The 19,766-nt window shown below is 42.2% G+C and overlaps 2 protein-coding genes across 2 annotated transcripts in view; both read left to right on the top strand.

Annotated features, from left to right (window-relative positions):
- LOC125229418 (organic cation transporter protein-like) overlaps window positions 1–10,253 on the top strand; it is a 40,400-nt gene extending 30,147 nt beyond the window's left edge. The window contains exons 2-8 of the mRNA XM_048134246.1: window positions 5,536–5,740; window positions 5,871–5,993; window positions 6,323–6,455; window positions 6,875–7,238; window positions 7,409–7,665; window positions 8,536–8,720; window positions 8,969–10,253. Of these exons, the coding sequence (XP_047990203.1) occupies window positions 5,536–5,740; window positions 5,871–5,993; window positions 6,323–6,455; window positions 6,875–7,238; window positions 7,409–7,665; window positions 8,536–8,720; window positions 8,969–9,124 (1,423 nt within the window). The 3' untranslated portion in view covers window positions 9,125–10,253. The remainder of the gene's footprint in view (window positions 1–5,535; window positions 5,741–5,870; window positions 5,994–6,322; window positions 6,456–6,874; window positions 7,239–7,408; window positions 7,666–8,535; window positions 8,721–8,968) is intronic.
- Window positions 10,254–14,402: 4,149 nt separating this feature from the next.
- Window positions 14,403–16,895, top strand: LOC125229367. Its single transcript, XM_048134188.1, has 4 exons — window positions 14,403–14,408; window positions 14,865–15,077; window positions 16,128–16,280; window positions 16,602–16,895. The coding sequence occupies exons 1-4, from the start codon at window positions 14,403–14,405 to the stop codon at window positions 16,758–16,760; spliced, it is 531 nt and encodes a 176-aa protein (XP_047990145.1). The 3' UTR covers window positions 16,761–16,895.
- The last annotated feature ends 2,871 nt before the right edge of the window (window positions 16,896–19,766 follow it).

Raw genomic sequence — 19,766 nt, 5'->3', positions numbered from 1 at the left:
GCCTCGGGGACGCTCCGGGCCTTCGGCCCTACGCGGAGCTCGGCCTTCGGCCTTCGCTGGGTTTCGAAGCTCAGCGTTGGGCCTCCGGCCCGCCGCTTCGCTTTTTAGACACTTTTATTCTTGCTCTGTGTTCACTATCTGTCCGCAGCTCGGCCTGCGGCCTCGCGTACTTGGGAGCGCCTCGGGGACGCTCCGGGCCTTCGGCCCTACGCGGAACTCGGCCTTCGGCCTTCGCTGGGTTTCGAAGCTCAGCGTTGGGCCTCCGGCCCGCCGCTTCGCTTTTAAGACAATTTTATTCTTGCTCTGTGTTCACTATCTGTCCGCAGCTCGGCCTGCGGCCTCGCGTACTTCGGAGCGCTTCGGAGACGCTCCGGGCCTTCGGCCCTACGCGGAGCTCGGCCTTCGGCCTTCGCTGAGTTTCGAAGCTCAGCGTTGGGCCTCCGGCCCGCCGCTTCGCTTTTTAGACACTTTTATTATCGCTCTGTGTGGGAGCACTATCTGTCCACAGCTCGGCCTGTGGCCTCGCGTACTTGGGAGCGCCTCGGGGACGCTCCGGGCCTTCGGTCCTACGCGGAGCTCGGCCTTCGGCCTTCGCTGGGTTACGAAGCTCAGCGTTGGGCCTCCGGCCCGCCGCTTCGCTTTTTAGACACTTTTATTATTGCTCCGTGTGGGAGCACTATAACTATCCGCAGCTCGGCCTGCGGCCTCGCATACTTGGGATCGCCTCGGCGACGCTCCGGGCCTTCGGCCCTACGCGGAGCTCGGCCTTCTGCCTTCGCTGAGTTTCGAAGCTCAGCGTTGGGCCTCCGGCCCGCGGCTTCGCTTTTTAGACACTTTTATTATCGCTCTGTGTGGGAGCACTAACTGTCCGCAGCTCGGCCTGCGGCCTCGCGTACTTGGGAGCGCCTCGGGGACGCTCCGGGCCTTCGGCCCTACGCGGAGCTCGGCCTTCGGCCTTCGCTGAGATTTGAAGCTCAGCGTTGGGCCTCTGGCCCACCGCTTCGCTTTTTAGACACTTTTATTATTGCTCTGTGTGGGAGCACTAACTGTCCGCAGCTCGGCCTGCGGCCTTCGCTAGTTAGATTACGTCCCCTCCTTAGTAACGGTGGTCCACACAACGTTTCACGTTATCCATCGCGGCTGTGTCCCTGACGCAGCCTACCTTATTTTTTTTTATTTGAATAGCGACATTCCAATATTAGGAATTTATTATAATCGAATTAAAAACCTGTTTTGATCTTTTTATTTAAACACTAGTCACGTGTATTTCATCGTCTTTGAATACCTACATAAAAATATAATTGTAATATGTATACTCGTATATTATGCTTCTAATACCTAAAGTTAATTAATTATCTTAGGTACTTCCTATTTACTTATACTTACTGACTCCACCGATATGCCCATAGGTAGGTATCTACATATATTATTTGCCTTAACCGTTGATCATTATTAATTGTAATTAATTTCCTTATTTTGATTTTTGCTATAGTCATACCTACCTACTACTTACATAAGCAGTCTCAACTACTTGATACTTACATTTAGTGTTTTTTCAAAAAAATACCTGTATCATTATGATACAGAAAAAAACCTTCAAAATGTGACACGCTAAAAACTAAGTTGACCGCGTGCAAAATTCATGTTTATATTCCAATTCGCTATCTGCGAAGTTAAACACGTGCGCGTCCGGAAACCGCACACAACTCGCCGTTTAATATTGAACCTTAGTAAAATAATTTGAAGCTTGTATTTATAAATAGTGGAGGAGGCGTAGTGTGGCGTTATCTTGTACCCACGTGGCGTGTGGTATTTATAAAAGCACACTAGGTATCGGCAAGGTCAGCGGCCGCGCCACTGGGCAGGTCGCCATTTCTAAAAAATCGGGTCGCGAAATACCTAAAAATTAGGTTCGTCTTGGATGCGTCGCTGTAGATGTAGAGGCTAAGGCCCTAAAAATAAACAGCGGAAGCTATTATGCTGATGCTACAATTATAATCTCAACATACACAGTTATGGCTTCGATGGACTGCTACTCTGAGAATTTGTCGACACTGCCACTGAAACAAAGTAAAAGAGAGCCCAATTAATTTCTTTTCTAGTCATATTTTGTCACTACCTAGTTGTTTCTAGTTAAGTAGTTACTTCTGTCTACAGTTTCCTCTTGTCACATAACTGACCATGTTCAACTTAAGCAGGTGTTGGAATTGGAACTGCCACCCTAAACTGCTAATTCGCATCGCCTAAAACCAAGAGGCGAGAGATTTTATATCCGTGTTTTTATTTTTCTAAAATCTGTAAACGCCTTTCTTCATTAATTTGGAATGAAGGGAAGGTTTTTTGCTGCACACTAACCTATCTGGTACTGGTCTGGTATCCTAACTGAGCGTGAGCGTCAGGACCCCTTGACCACTACAGATATTTGATGTTTAGTACATACTAAAATTTAGTACCTATTTGATACTATTTGGTACCTGAGTACATATATTTGGTACCTCCACTGATATCGAAAAATCGAGCGAATAAAGTGGCCAGACATTCTGACGTCAGGATGTCTGGACCATTTTTGGTTTACATAGTTCTAGACAACACTACTAATTGATATATTAGTCAATATTTACTACCTATTTGGTACCTGTCAATATATTTTTATCAAATTTTTTTGGCGTACCAGAAAAAAGTTATGACGGAATTTAAAGTTGTGAGCCCGGCCGTGCCGTTGAAGTATGTAGCGCCAGTCAAAAGAATAGAGGCAAATCCGCCTGCCCTCCTGCGCGTCAACTTAAATAGGAATTTATTTTTAGGCACTCGCACATCATCTCTACTGACTAGTGGCATTAATATAGTTGAAATATAAAAGTAATTAGTGTAATTACACTAGTTTTCAACTTTAAATTCCATCATAACTTTTTTCTGGTACGCCAAAAAATTTGAAAAAAATATATTGACAGGTACCAAATAGGTAGTAAATATTGACTAAGATATCAATTAGTAGTGTTGTCTAGAACTATGTAAACCAAAAATGGTCCAGACATCCTGACGTCAGAATGTCTGGCCACTTTATTCGCTCGATTTTTCGATATCAGTGGAGGTACCAAATATATGTTCTCAGGTACCAAATAGTATCAAATAGGTACTAAATTTTAGTATGTACTAAACATCAAATATCTGTAGTGGTCCAGGGGTCCTGACGCTCACAACTGAGCCACTATCAAAATAAATATTCCCTCTGTGGGCTCCGTGTAATATGAACGCATGTATATTGGACTTCTACTTTATAGTTATTATGAGACATGAGTAGTGAATGAATATTGAAAATAGTGAGAGGAAAGGAGTTTCTCCGGCTGCAGAGGCGCGGACCAGCTGGAATAACTCGTCCTTGTATCGACTGTGAATCTTGCAGTTCCATTGCAAATGTAAACAACAAAATATTATGGGTCTGCTGCGTGGTCCCTCTAGCTATGAGTCAAAACTCATGTTTTTGATTACGGTACGAAAATTGTATGTACTTGTTGGTTCTAGTACTTCTAGTTCACATTCTCAATGCATCGAGTGTGATGGGCACCTTTGCATCTGAGAGGGCCCGGAACGAGTTTTGTGAATAGAATTTAGTTTTATAGTAATGTTAGTTTTAATAGAGTAGTATTATACCTCTATTAATTAGTATTTTTAAGTTATTTTTACATGTACCGAGGTCTTTTGAATAAATATATTTACACTTTCTCAACACAGTGAATTATATCTTATACTTTTAAACGAGCAATTCTTGTATATTTATTTATTTATTTATTTATTTATATATATATTTATTTACACTGACGATCTCGGAAACCGCTCTAACGATTTCGCAGAAATTTGTTATGTGGGGGTTTTTGGGGGTGAAAAATCGGTCTAACTTATCCTTAGGTCCCGGAAAACGCGAATTTTCGAGTTTTCATGCGTTTTTCTTCGCGCGCCATCTCGTGTGCAGTAGTTGTACTGTTAAGACAGAATTCTTTCGGTCGATGTAAGTACTATTTATTGCAAACACTAGATGGCGACACAGGTCAAGGCTAAAACGAATAGAAAATACACTATTTGAGTTTTTGTGGCGAAATGCGCGCCATCTCGTGTGGAGTAGTTGTGTTGTTAAGGCTGAGAATTCTTTCGCTCGATGTAGGTACTATTCATTTTTGAACTAGATGGCGACACATGTCAAGGATACGAAACAGAACCGAGCGAAGCTCGGTTGCCCAGATATTATATTAAGTTATGGAGTAACGTTTTAAAAACTCATGGGAGCCCATTCGCAGCAACACTAGTGTAGGGGCACGGCAGCGCCGCCGCCGAGTCGAGCCAATTAAACGAAAAATGCCCGGACCACGTATTATGGAGGTTCCGTTCTTTCATATATTTCAAATATATATATATAATTTTTATAACAAACCACACAATTGACACAAATAACTTGATATTAAGATACGCGTAGCGTCCGTTAAGAGAAAAGTAAAAAATAAATAATTAACAACTCATCTGATTGTACAAGTAAATCGATTTCCTTTCACTGTTTACCTTGTGCCCTCTTCACGCTTTATTTAGACGAAATTTGGTAAACAGTTAGTCCGTTTTCACATTATCCGATCCGATATCGAATGTCGGAAGGATTTCAATGGAAAAATCCAAGATGGTGCCTGTAATGTATGGGATATACATTACAGGCACCGGATCGGATCGGATAATGTAAAAACGCACTTAGAGTGAAGCTCAACAAAGAAAATAGGATAAGTAGGTAGTTATTATCAGTCTTGATCATCAGTAATCAATGATGTAATCGTATTCCTTCGGCCGTGAACTTGTAATCGCAGACCGTTCTAATTCGTACCTCAATGTCACTTTTTTTGTCTATTTTCAGTTTACATTTTAACTACCACTAACCATTAAACAGAAAAAAATATATAATGGAAAATCTCGAAAATCTATTTACTTTGCAATTTTAATTTGTTCAACTGAATTGATCTTGAATACGTTAAAATTGGTTCAAACAAGTACAAACAAATGATTACTTTATGTCGTATTATGCCGAAGTTTGCATAGATGTGTAATTACTCATAGTACATCAAATAAAATTTGCATAAACAATGTTTGTCACGTGCTTCGTAGGTAAGTTTATTTAAGGTGTTTTTTGAAAACCATGGAAATTTTGCATGGTTTATTCACGATTTTCTTACTTATACACTTGTGCGGATAAAACGGTTTTCGGTCAAGTGTGAGTCCGTTTCAAGTGTAAAAAGTTTTTAAGTACATAATAAGGTGCTACCTGTCTCGCACTCATGTTTCTCTGTTATGTTCATGCGGACTGTAAAACGGTAGGTACAATATACGCGCGAAGAGGAAATTTGTAACTTTAGATGGACTAAATCAGTCTCTCCGGTCGTGTAGTGTTTTAATTTATCGCCACTCGTGACTATTGTAACGATAACATTTGGTAATCATATTTGGCTTCGGAAGTCTAAGTATTTTATTGAGTTTAATTGAATGATCTCTCCTTGCTTGCAGATGCCTGGTGCCAGAATGCGAAGGCGACCTGAACGAGACGTGGTACCACGCCGCGGGCGCCGAGTGGGGCGAGTACGCGCTGCCGCGAGACTCGTGCTCGCGCTACCAGCCGCTCGACGGCGCGTGTGCGGCCGACTCCTTCAACCGGACACCCGTCGCGTGCGAGCAGCTCGTGTACGACTCGCACAGCAGCATCGTGGCTGAGGTACGTGCCGTGTAGTGCCACTTGATGACGGATGAGCTGAACTTAGACCATTTCTTAGCACTTCATTACTTGTAACATTCAGAACTCAGACTAGAATGTTATTCAAAACCTGTTTATAATTATTTTGCAGTTCAACCTGGGCTGTCAGGAATGGAAGCGGTCGCTGGTGGGCACCATCCACAACGTGGGCATGCTCATCTCGCTGCCCATCATGGGCCACGTCTCCGATCACTACGGCCGCCGCACGGCACTAGTAAGTTTAAGAATAGGGCGACAAAGAAGAATGTAGGAACGAAATACACATTTTGCTGCGGGCTCTATAGATATAGTTTTCACCCGATTTGCACGAATACTTAAAAGAGTGGCGCATCCCCGTATCCACAACAATGAGCCAACCAGATAACATATACCTACACCGTTAGCAAAGATAGGAAATTATTGAATTAGAATTACACATTCTTTGTTAGAAGTAAACGAGTTTCACCAAGCGCTCTAGAGGCAATTTCGTCACAATTTGATTGACGAGATGGTCGAAAAGTCATGGGTCTTTTATTATTCTCTGATATATATTTTGTGTTGCAGATAGTAAGCGGCGTGGGAGCCGGCATCCTCGGGCTGTGCAAGTCTCTGGCCGGCTCTTACTACGCGTACCTGATGTGGGAACTGCTGGAGACCATCCTCGGTGCCAGCGTCTACCCAGCCGCGTTCGTGCTCAGTTAGTACCATCGTCATCTTCTTTTTCTCTTTTCTACTTTCATGTCTCATTTACTTATATCTTATATGTAGGTATATGTAAACCTAAATAAGAAGGTAAACTTATATAAGAAGATTACGTCTCTTAATAGAGACTATTATTTATTTATTAAATAGAAAAGTTGTTTTGTATTTGCAATGTAGTATTTTACACCACCGTGACTCTAGAGGTGAGGGTCGCGGAAGCATATTCCGTTTACATGACTGTGTATACTTAGTTAAGTATCCCTATAGCTAATAAGAAAAATTTGCATGCTTCTTTAAGTAAAATGTAAGCACTTAATATTACTGTCCAACTATGTAAATCACTACATTTTGCAAATAAATAATCTTTATCTTTATCTTTGAATCTTCTATCAACATTTTTGTTCTTCCATGCAGTGATCGAATGGCTGGGCGTGGAGCACCGCATCCTGACGAGCCTGGTGCTGGGCATCCCGCTGGCGGGCGGCGCCGCGACGCTGTCCCTGCTCGACTACCTGGCCGGGTACTGGCGCTCCTGGTGCCGCCTCGCCTACCCGCCCTCGCTGCTGCTGCTGCTCTACCCCTGGCTGCTGCCCGAGAGCGTGCGCTGGCTGGCCATCCAGAACCGCGTGGCCGAGGCCGTGGCCGTCATGAAGCAGGCCGCCAGGTGGAACCGCGTGCACGCCTCCGACGAGGCCTTCGAGAAGATGCTGTGTGACCAGAATGAGAAGGCTCCGGTGACTAAGGTCGAGGATGAGAGCCTGTTTGCAGCTTTTATTAAGTGAGTGTTCTTTCTTTCAGTAATACTAGGGTTTTACTTGATGATTATCAGTACCTTGTCAACAGAGTTTAGATATTTACTGCAAAAATCAGGGGCATACCAGGCTCAACCTAGATTTTTAGTCAGGAATATAAAACTTTATGGCGAAATTGACCTTCTTCGTATTGCAGATACGGCGCCCTCCGGCGGCGGCTGAGCGTGTGCTTCGTGTGGTGGGTGTCGGCGGTGTTCGTGTTCTACGGGCTGGCCGTTCACGTGCACGCGCTGGGCGGCTCCGCGCACGCCACCTACGCGCTGGTGGCGGCGGCCGAGCTGCCCGCGCTGCTGCTCAACACGCTGCTGCTGGACCGCGCGGGCCGCCGGCCGGTGCTGACTGCCGCCTTCCTCACCACGGCCTGTGCGCTCGTGGCGCTCTCATGTTTGCCAGGTAAGGAGGAAGAGGACAACAACTGTCTGCCTTCTCAACACGCTGCTGCTGGACAGCGCGGGCCGCCGGCCGGTGCTGACTGCCGCCTTCCTCACCACGGCCTGTGCGCTCGTGGCGCTCTCATGTCTGCCAGGTAAGGAGGAAGAGGACAACAACTGTCTGCCTTCTCAACACGCTGCTGCTGGACCGCGCGGGCCGCCGGCCGGTGCTGACTGCCGCCTTCCTCACCACGGCCTGTGCGCTCGTGGCGCTCTCATGTCTGCCAGGTAAGGAGGAAGAGGACAACAACTGTCTGCCTTCTCAACACGCTGCTGCTGGACAGCGCGGGCCGCCGGCCGGTGCTGACTGCCGCCTTCCTCACCACGGCCTGTGCGCTCGTGGCGCTCTCATGTTTGCCAGGTAAGGAGGAAGAGGACAACAACTGTCTGCCTTCTCAACACGCTGCTGCTGGACCGCGCGGGTCGCCGGCCCGTGGTCACCGCCGCCTTCTTCACCACGTGCTCCTGTGGCCTACTTACTGAATAAATGTTTTTGATTTTTATTTTGATTTTGACAGCCTGTGCGCTCGTTGCACTTTCCTGTTTGCCAGGTATGTTACTGAAAAAACCGTAAAGAAATAGGAAAGCAACAAATATGCATTGAAAAATTGAAATTGTGCTGGACCAATCCTGTGTCTTTTAATATTGCGTTACAACAATCGCCAGAAATGGCTGCCGTCATTTGGTGTTTTATAGCGTGGATCTTGGTTATTTTTGTGTTCGGTTCCACTCGGAAGTGTGCAAGTCGGTAATCCCGATCATACATTTTGGTTTCCCAATTCCCATCCGATGGAATTATACATTTTATATATTGTGTTTATTTGTCTTCCAGAGGGTAGCGGATGGTGGGCCACCGCGCTGTACCTGGTGGGCAAGCTGGGCGCCACGATGTCGCTGAACGCGCTGTACGTGTACACGGCCGAGCTGTTCCCCACGCGCGCGCGGCACCGGCTCCTCGCGGCCTGCTCCACGTGCGGCAGGCTGGGCGCCGTGCTGGCGCCGCTCGCACCCATGCTGGTATGTTGTCCATGGATTCTTCTACACTCTGACTGCTGAACAAAAGGTAGAGCCAAGTCTTTTGGTACCTAGACTTTCATTACTCAATTTATGTATTTTGCTGTTGCTTTGCGAAAATGCGAACCCGTCATGAAGAAGCGTCACCCTGTGTTGTTTTATCTTTACTTATTATTATTTACTATCTTGACGGATAGTTAGCTTGGTTAATTGAATGGTTCGTCAGTAAAGATCTGAATTTGTGTGTCCAGGCGCAGGTGAAGCCGTGGCTGCCGACGGCGATCTTCGGCACGCTGCCGCTGCTGAGCGCGGCGCTGACGCGGCTCATCCCCGACACGCTGCACGCGCGCCTGCCCGACTCCTTCTCCGACCTGGACCCGGCGCGCATACGCGCTGCCGATGTTTGAGCTCACTACAGCCATGTGCCGACATCTGAGCCCACTGGAACCATGGCTGACGACGTCGGAGCTCACTCAACAGTGTTAAATGGTCAAGAGATACCTATTGATGGGTCTCATGATGACCGGACTTGTGAAAACCCTACGAAAACACTATGTTGATTGTTGATGCATCAACGAGGATTTTTTGCGTGTATTTTAAAACTATTAGCAGAACAGTGTTAACTTGCTGACTCTTGCCAGTTGCTGGTTTGGTCATCTGTATTGGTACTTATAGTGAAACTTTGATATTTCGAGCTTTATGTGAAGAATCATACTCTATGGATATCTTTATTGTATTATAATACTTTCATAAAGTATTGCATAGGTACTTTCTTTGAGATACTTTGCATACTTTTCTTTTTATAATACTTTCTTTGAGATTGATAGGTATAAGTTAATAATTGTGTAAATAATGATTTAAATTTGTAAACGGGACTTAATTGAATATATTTAAATAAGTTTTCCTATATCCTATACTTAAATCCCGTTTGCAATTCAAATTTTGTATAAGTACTATAATTATGTTGTTTTAATTATTATTAGCAAAGACAGAATAGTTGTAGGTGGCTTCAATTGTAATTAATTAGGTATCCTTACATGGATTTTATAGATAAAATGTGCGTCTTAAGAGGTTACTTTTGAATTCCGAGCGATAGTAAATCTTCGGAGAATATGAAAAGAAATTAAGAATCTACTGTTATTGACCATTCGTTTTTAATTTCTTACTGTAATTTAAATGCCTTTTAGTGGATATAGTATAGAAGCGAGCCACACGAAATATTATATCGCTTGATAGGAGTAAAACATTCGGAGGCAAGGACTTTGAGTTATACCTAGTGAATGTATGCGCATCAACACAAAGAGAGTCCTGAACGACAGGAGAAGAGGGCGAGCACTGTACGTGTACAGCATTTCAATTCTCAAAAGTGGAAACTAATACATTCCACTAACTTGGCAGAAATTTACTTTGGACACAAAGTACAACCTTTCTCCAAATCTAGCATTTAACTAGAATAGAGAACTCTAAAGGTTGAATTTAATGTTGTTACTTTAGTGTGTAACAGTTGAATGAAACTATGATAAATGGTAAAACCACTTCTTTAGTTTTATTTAATCCCTTGATGACGTTAAGGTTCGAAGGTTGTACCTACTAACTTTTTTTAGAACATAAATGGTGCTATTACTTTATCGCATATAGTGTCAAAACTTCAAAGGGCCATATGTACTGAAAATACTACTTTCATCTTACAAATCATCATCCTCCTCGCGTTATCCGGGCATTTGCCACGGCTCATGGGAGCCTGGGGTCCGCTTTGACAACTAATCCCAAGATTTGGCGTAGGCACTAGTTTTTACGAAAGCGACTGCCATCTGACCTTCCAACCCGAAGGGTAAACTAGACCTTATTGGAATTAGTCCGGTTTCCTCACGATGTTTTCCTTCACCGAAAAGCGACTGGCAAATATCAAATGACATTTCACACATAAGTTCAGAAAAATTCATTGGTACGAGCCGGAGTTCGAACCCGCGACCTCCGGATCGAAAGGATACTTTCATCTTACAAATGCGAAGAGGAAATTGGTAACTCGTGATGTAGACTTAACTTTCTATTCTATTCTACTTAAAACACTCCCTTCAGTCGGTTATAATTTGTCGCCACACGTTTCACATTTCTTGTTTGATTACGAGCCGTTTTAGGAGCGTTTTACAAAATTAATTTGAAAAAGAACTGTATTTTCCATCCACCTCCAAAATACCTACGTTACTTGCGTAAGTATGTGTAGTATCCAATAAATTGTGTCCTAAGCTACAAAAGTGTAGAAGTGCAATCTAAATATATAAAAGAAGAAGCTGACTGACTGACTGACTGACTGACTGACTGACTGACTGACATATCAACGCACAGCCGAAACCGCTGGTCCTAGAGATTTCAAATTTGGCACGTAGGTTCCTTATATAGTGTAGAGGAGCACTAAGAAAGGATTTTCCAAAATTCACCTCCTAAGGGGGTCGAATGGGGGTTCAAAGTTTGTATGGGGAAACAAGATTAGTTTGACTATTTTATTCGAAACTTCACAGGAAGATTCCTTAAGACATATGATTGAATATGTGTTTCAGGTTTTTTGAAAATTTAACCCCTAAAAGGGTGAAAAGGGGGTGATAAAGTAAAAAAATCAATATGGGTATCGTTTTTATGGTTTATCGGGTCGCTGATCACGATAAATACAACGTTTTAAAAATCTAATGAGGCGGAAGTGAAATATCATCTCCTCTGTTGTGGTGCAAAAGGGTTTAAAAATAAAAAATATATTGACTGACGGACATATCAAAGCACAGCCGAAACCACTGGTCCTAGAGATTTTAAATTTGGCACGTAGGTTCCTTATGTAGTGTAGAGGAGCGCTAAGAAAGGATTTTCCAAAATTCACCTCCTAAGGGGGTCACATGGGGGTTCAAAGTTTGTATGGGGAAACAAGATTAGTTTGACTATTTTATTCGAAACTTCACAGGAAGATTCCTTAAGACATATGACTTAATACGTGTTTCAGATTTTTTGAAAATTTTACCCCTAAAAGGGTCAAAAGGGGTTAATAAAGTCAAAAACCCAATATGGGTATCGTTTTTATGGTTTATCGGGTCGCTGATCACGATAAATACAACGTTTTTTAAATCGAACGAGGCGGAAGTGAAATACCTTCTCCCCTGTTGTGGTGCAATGGGGTTTAAATATAAAAAAATATATAGACTGACGGACATATCAACGCACAGCTGAAACCGCTGGTCCTAGAGATGTCAAATTTGGCACGTTGGTTCCTTATATAGTGTAAAGGAGCACTAAGAAAGGATTTTTCAAAATTCGCCTCCTAAGGGGGTCAAATGGGGGTTCAAAGTTTGTATGGGGAAACAATGTTAGTTTCACTGTTTTATGCGAAACTTCACAGGAGGATTGCTAAAGACATATGACTAAATACGTGTTTCAAGTTTTTTAAAAATGTACCATTTAAAAGGGTGAAAAGGGGTGATAATGTCAAAAAACCAATATGGGTATCGTTTTTATGGTTTATCGGGTCGCTGATCACGATAAATACAACGTTTTTAAAATCTGACGTGGCGGAAGTGATATACCTTTTCCCCTGTTGTGGTGCAATGGGGTTTAAATATCGAAAATAGCCATATGGATTTCTTTTTTATGTTTACTTCTGGTTCAAGAGATTTCAAATTACACGTAAGTTCCTTAGAAGAGCACTAAGAAAGGATTTTTCAAAATTCACCGCCTAACATGATAATTTGACAGGGACAGGAACAGGGACGGGGCGGGGCGGGGCGGGACGGGACGAGACGGGAGGGGACGAGCCGGAACAGGGATAAGGGTAGGGATAGGGATAGGTATAGTAATAGGGATAGGGATAGGGATAGGGATAGGGATAGGGATAGGGATAGGGATAGGGATAGGGATAGGGATAGGGATAGGGATAGGGATAGGGATAGGGATAGGGATAGGGATAGGGATAGGGATAGGGATAGGGATAGGGATAGGGATAGGGATAGGGATAGGGATAGAAATAGGGATAGGGGAGGGACGGGGACGGGGAATATATATGGTAAGCGTGTTCAGTGGATACATGTAGAAGTATAATGCCCCGCTGCACCTTAATCGAAATAATTGCGGACAAATGTACCTACATAGAAACCTACGGATCCAAATGAAAATCTTATTTTTTGTAAACGTTTGAATAAGAATACTTTTATTACGCGGGCGAAGCCGCGGGTAAAAGCTAGTAATTTTAATATAAATTGGACGTGACAGGTTGCCAGCCTCTCGCCTACGCCACAATTTGACCCAAATCCCACAGTCGACTTCTACGACACCCACGGGAAGAAAGGGGGTGGTGAAATTCTTAATTGTGAGGACTTGCATGTTTCTAGAAGTACGTATTATGTTTAACCACTAATTACGTGCTCCTAGAAACATTGCCCTAGTAGTCTAGTATTAATGTAAATAAAATAAGTACTAACATAGTTCTTAAGTGCAGACTAACCATAATATTATACTATGAGTCATACTGTTACTCGAAATAAAGGAATTTATTTATTTATTTATTTATTTATTTAACCCGTCACCACACGCAATGTCATAATTTTCGTTTTCTTTCAACCCCTTATTTGCCAAGAGTGGCACTGAAACTTTAGTAGTTTCACGTGCTCTGCTTACCCCATTATGGGATACGGGCGTGATTGTATGTATGTATGTATGTATGTAAATTGGACGTTTAGGTATGATAACATGACACGTAGTCCCCTGTTGGAGGAAACCTGATTGTAATGTTTGGTGACAATTGTCTCCGGCTTCAATTTCAACAAAGAGAGTTCGTTCAACATTTATAACTTGGCGGGGGCACTCCCGTGCCTAATCATTTTAATATAATGTAACTTTGACGTCTTTGACACACCGCGGTGCACTATTAGCCCGAAAGATTTGAACCGACGATTCTAATAGAGCCATAATTATAAATAACTTACGTTTTATATGATATATTCACATTGACACATTTTTACAGAATTCAACAAATAAAATAATAAAAATTGCTGCTTAAATTTTAAAAGGCGTCTTGATTAAATTTTTTTGAAGATGTTGACTACGGGTTTGTTATTAATTATTATTTCCCCTCAAGTCGTTTCCCGACCGGTTGAAGTAAATGGGTTAAACGTACGCAACGGTCACGAATCCAAGAACGTACGAGTATCAATGATATAAATGTTTTGACAAACATTCTAAAATCACCTAATAACTTCAATGATGTGGCTACTTTTTTCAACGACAAAACAATCCAATATTTATACCTATTCGTAATTACCAAACATGAAAAAAATATTAAGAAGCAAAATTTTGTAGTAGGGTACCTGAAGGACTACTCAAAATGCTATCAAAACTGTTAACAGAATCTGCATAAAGCATAATGAATTATACTTAGCTATGGCAAATAGAAGACGGTGTAAGTACGACAGGGTTCTAGAGTGGCCTAATAGGATTCAACTGGTTGCAAACTAAAAAGGCCGTTTGCCTAATTGTGTCGCTTATCTTCAAACCTGGGTAAATCCATTTTGCTTTAAGGTTGAATATATAAAAAATATAATTTATCTGAACGATAATCAACCTTATACCAGAATGGATTTTTGTTTTGAACTTAAGCGATACAATTGTCTATACCTATAGCAGGAGTAGATAAGCATAAATTCGTTTATAATGGCGGTTTATCTCGATCTAGATGCTACAACCATATATCTAATTGTTTACTAAATGCCCGTAGCCAGGGAAATATTATGCCATTAATCTCATAGAAATGCGCAGTGCATGTATTTTAGTTGCTTTTCTTACATGCCAATTTTGGCTAGGCTCTGGTAGGAATGTAAGTTTTTTCCTCAGATAAACAAGCTACTTAATCTAATTATGTATTTTTGGAATATAGGTAACTATGGGCTAATCATACTTCAACAACATTCTGAAATACGCCGTGAAATAAAAAGGACCGTTTAAACTTTGCACAACAGTGACTTGAGGTCATAATGAACTATAGTAGTAAAAGTTGTTCATTATGACCTCCAATGTCACTCTGCAAAGTTCTATCTAGAAGATTGAAATCCTTCGTTTGTAGTCGCTCAAACTTATTAAATCTAGCCACAAGTCCTCCATAAATATTCCTTTTAGCGTGTATCTAGCGGTTGTTGCCTATTGTCGTTTCGACTTCTATTTCAGGGAAAGTTCAAGGTGTTCCTCGACAACATCACCAGCTGCCGCGACCCTGAGCCTCCGTTGGCTAGGAAGCCGGCGCTGCTGTACGACTACAAGATTTACAACCAGAATGGACACAACTACATCAGCGGGACCAGCGCTGTGCTTAGAGAAGTTTCCTTTATCAACGTAACGATATCAACTAAATATTAAAGTACATATTACGGATGAATGTGGCAGGAGGAAGCGGGAGAGGAAAGCCGAAGAAAAGGTGGATGGACTGTCTGTGTGAGATGTGATATGAAACGAACGCAAGTGAACGATGAGATGACGTCCGATAGAGAGGTATGGAAGAACAAGACGTGCTGCGCCGACCCCAAGTAACTGGAATAAGGGCAAGCGAATGAATGATGATGATGATAAAGTAAATAAAATATTGAAGTAAGTTACTACTGCTGCAGTAAAATACTGGCGCGCTAGAGCGCAAGTGGCGCCTGCGACCGCCTGAGGTTCTTTCACCTTTTGCTGTCCAACGTATATAGACAATGCTGAGTCGCATAGGCCTCTCCTTCGCAATACGAATTCAGAAACTTTTTACATTTCTCAGCTCAATTGATTTCCAAGTAAAGCGCGATGGTTTCCTTTTAGTCCCGTTTCCTAACAAAGCTCTAACGGCCTATAGCCACGACAATGGTCTAAGCGCGACAGCGGTGAGCGGCGGCCATACATTGAAGCGAGACACAGCGATGGGACTTTTCATTCGCACGTATGGCTGCCGCTCACCACTGTCGCGCTTAGACCAATGTCGTGGCGGAGCCGTAACGGCGCCGTGGTTTGCGTGGACGACGGACGCGGCGCGACGAACTCAAATAAAATCTCCTTCGATCTTTATGGAGTGTCTCAAGTGGGTCACGTCGATGAACAATCGATGACAGGTGCCGTAGCCGAATGGCATTTCTGCGACGCTAAACGAAAACGAAACGCCGCGAAAAGTAGTCAGGCTCTGTCGCGCCAATATGCAAGAGCGATAGAGATAGATATCTACGAGCGTTTCGTGGGCGTTTGTGCCATTTGGCTACGTACCCTGGGGATGCGATGCGATGCAACGGCGACGGTCTTCCACGCAATCTACTGCGTAAATCGCTGTAGTTACCTATACATATGTATGAAAACATTGGCCAGACATTACTTTGACGATCGACAATGCATAAAAAGTTGATAGTCCCATTTATAATTTAGCTGGGTTTAAAAACGTACAACGTGGACTCGTCGTCGGGGCGGCGGCAGCTGCAGTTCGCCGCGGAGAAGCTGACGTGCCGCAGCCTCGGCGGACAGGCCGTCCTCGTGCTCACCAACATCAACTACACCAGGAGCAAGTGCCTGCTCACGAAGGTATGTGCCAGCGTCTGGACGTCTTAATATTGAGTATTTACTGACGAAAGCAAGCGGCATTATGGTTTTGGTTGAATGGTTTGGCTGGGGTAAAAGTCTTCGCACAGTAGGTATAAACCACATTTTTCTCACATCCCTTCGACCCTCAGTAGTTTTAAGGATAAGTCAGGCTCGGCGGTGCTCCTGACGTCAATCTTTTTTTCTAATAGTAAATAAGACGCCTCACGTCGGAAGTTTATATCCTCCACCTTTTAAGAATACCGGCGTGCGTTTGTACATAGGTATATTTATTTTCGACTACCTAAAGTTCATAATTTTCAGGGTAACAGTACTTTCAAAGAAATAGACGTGAACAAGATTGCCCACAGAGTGCCGGCGTGGCACGCGGCGGGCAGCCTGCTGAACCGCCTGCACCTCGTGGACCGGGGACACACCGTCTTCTGCTACGAGGTCTCAACCACTGTCAGGGATTTAGATTAGAATGGACGTCAAAAAGATCCCTTCACAATGCACTTTATGCACTGAACAAAGACTGAATGTCGAGACTACAATCGTTGATGCTCAGTAGCCTATCGCAGTTACGAGTATCTAGGCCGACTGGCACTCATATTTCGTCATTACCTATTACGCTCTAAACCTTTCGTCTTCGTCTGTATCGGTTTCATAGGTAAAATAAATTATGTCTAGTCTCTTTAATTTCTGGTCTATATTAATAGGAAATTGCACCACAAAGATATAATAAACATTAAACAATATGCACAAAGTGAACCTTTGTACAGTGCATTGATCACAGAAGCAAACCTTGGACCGCGGCTCACTGCACACAATAGACATTTACTAATCACTATCCAACAAAATCCCTATGTTATTGTGATACTCGCTGCTCACGACTTGTCTCCGTGGAATTATACAAATTATCCTATAATGTTTTTTCCCTCGACTTACAAATATTATAAATTACTGCCATATTCAGCAAAATTCTATGATATAAGTAAGATGACATTGCGATATGATACCTATCCGTCAAATCAAAAGTGACGTTTTGATAGCCGAGCTACATCGTGTCTAGATCTAATAATGTACGTGCTCGTAGGTCGAATCGGGCCGTGGATCACTGCCACTTTAGCGGTCGTCACAAACTTTGGATCAATGGCAGTGTAATGTTCAATTTTAATGTGTGTTTACTGCGTTTATAAACCGTCAATAAAATTTTAATGTTCATTATAAATTTTATTACATTACTATAATTATCAGGTTTATCTTTTTCGAAATAACGTATAAAAACAGTACAAACAATGAGTTTATGATTATGATAAGGTCTAATAAGTCCAAGGACAGGCTAAACGCCTGATGGGAAGTGACGTCGATGAAATGTAAGAGCGTTGCCGGTCCTTAAGTTGGGATTACCTGCGCCCTTTGCTGGAAGGATTGAAGTTCGTATCATTTCGAATTGTGCTTGTATCTGTCCCATGCACGTGTGACAATGTTGGATGGTGTTGATACGACGCGACGCTGGAGACCGCTGATTGGTGCACGCAAAATGAGGTCTGTCGAGGTCGTGTCACAACCCGTTCACGCCATGACAAGTGTTAACTTAGAATGAGCTTCGAAGTTGTAATAGTTATATTATTTGGCTACGGTTTTAGCGATTTGACATTCAGACTCCCAGTATCCTTACCTAACAACACCCGTGTATGTTAGGTAAGGGCAAAAGTATAATTATAACCTATAAAACTTTTAAAAACAAAAATCCAGTTTTTGCAGAAAAGACCTTAAATGCACTTGGATACACTGTCCTCTAGATATTTTTAGATCATATCAATGCAGTATAATTAAGTAGTCATTCAATAATATGCTAGAAAAAATATTCTGGTATTGTGCCTTTAACATGTGCATTCCCGGCAATATTTCGTTACAAAATATTGCCAAATCATTTTTTCTCCATCGTGTCTAAAGTACCGTAATTATTTACAAATATAATCTAAGCTTTAAACATTTTAGAAAGAGTCAAGTCAAAACGAAAAAAAAAAACTATTAAATTAAGTAACACTGATTATCGATATTTATATTATTTATAGTGCCTCACTTCATTATTTAGCGTGCGTAACATCTGCAATAAAATGTATAGATTGTACATAAGTGCCTATTTAATTTTGACCTCACTGACTAAGACATTATACCCAGAGCACAGCCCAGAGGTTAAGCCCAAGAAGCGTTAGCAGGACGCCGTGAGAGCAGACATGGATTAGAACGATCTCATGACTGGGTTCTGAAGATCTGAAGACCGGGAAAAGTGGACAAAATTGAGTCGGATCCTGGTACTAGGCCGGGAAAACGGTAGGTAGCGAAAAACAAAATAAGCTGAATAGTAGGGGGAAATTAGCTAAATTAAATTAGTTAAATTACGGCATAATTAATGGAAGGTTTTTTTTAATTGAAATATGTACGTTATAGACTGAAGTTATTTTTCATCAACCCTCCCCACTCCTCCCCCCTCTGCGTCACCCCTCTACCCTCCCTTAAAGTGCCGAAAATGCGGTTTTTCTCGATTTCTGACAAAACTGTTGAAGATACAGGAAAAGCGCGTAGGAACGAAGTAATCCTTAATAAATTTACTACAAATCATTCATTAACACTTTGGTTCTAGCACTTATAGATTTCGCGTGATCCGTCACGAAAGTTGGTCCTTTGCTGCAATTTTCTTTAATGAATGTTAAGTTTTCGCCCAAAATGCTTACGAAATCGTCGAAATTTATTTGATATGACTAAAATATTATAACCCATGACTAAAATAAAATTAAGGGGGAAAAATCACTACCATGGGTGGAATTTCCAATATGTCTTGGAATTCCAGTAACTATTTAAGACGTAATATTTTCACGGTAGTAGTCGCTAGGAGTACCATTGATCCATATAGTATATCGATGACTGGAGATGAGCTTTTGGTAGCTGTTGGTAGAGCCCTGGAGTTTCAATCCAGAAGCCGTGAGTTCAAGTTCCACCCATGGTAGTGATTTTTCCCCCTGAAATTCTTTTTCAGTTTATAATATTTTAGTAATATCAAACAGATTTCGTAAGCAATTTGGGAGTAAACTTAACATTCACTAAAGAAAATTGCAGCAAAGGACCAACTTTCGTGATGGATCACGCGAAAACTATAAGTGCTAGAACCAAAGTGTCAATGAATGATTTGTAGTAAATTTATTGAGGATTACTTTGTTCCTACACGCTTTTTCTGTATCTGCAACGGTTTTGTCAGAAATCACGAAAAACCGTATTTTCGGCTATTTAAGGGGGGGGAAGAGGGGTGACGCAGAGGGGGGAGAGATGGGGAGGGTTGATGAAAAATAACTTCGGCCTATAATGTACATATCCCAATCAAAAAAAATCTTCCATTAATTATGCCAATATTTTCATACATAACTTTCCAGAAGCAACGTACTAGAATCCGTAGAAAAGAAACAAGATCTTATTTGTAGTTGTGTA

Source organism: Leguminivora glycinivorella, chromosome 9 (genome assembly GCF_023078275.1).
Source record: "Leguminivora glycinivorella isolate SPB_JAAS2020 chromosome 9, LegGlyc_1.1, whole genome shotgun sequence".
In the NCBI taxonomy this organism is placed as follows: domain Eukaryota; kingdom Metazoa; phylum Arthropoda; class Insecta; order Lepidoptera; family Tortricidae; genus Leguminivora; species Leguminivora glycinivorella.
The sequence above is the reverse complement of the archived record's forward strand: the minus strand, read 5'-3'. Positions and strand labels throughout refer to the sequence as shown.

Excerpts from the sequence above, each read along its gene's own strand:
- LOC125229367 (XM_048134188.1), top strand. Across the intron at positions 15,078-16,127 it reads GAGAAGTTTCCTTTATCAAC|CTGGGTTTAAAAACGTACAA; the intron begins GTAACGATATCA and ends TTTATAATTTAG. Across the intron at positions 16,281-16,601 it reads GCAAGTGCCTGCTCACGAAG|GGTAACAGTACTTTCAAAGA; the intron begins GTATGTGCCAGC and ends CATAATTTTCAG.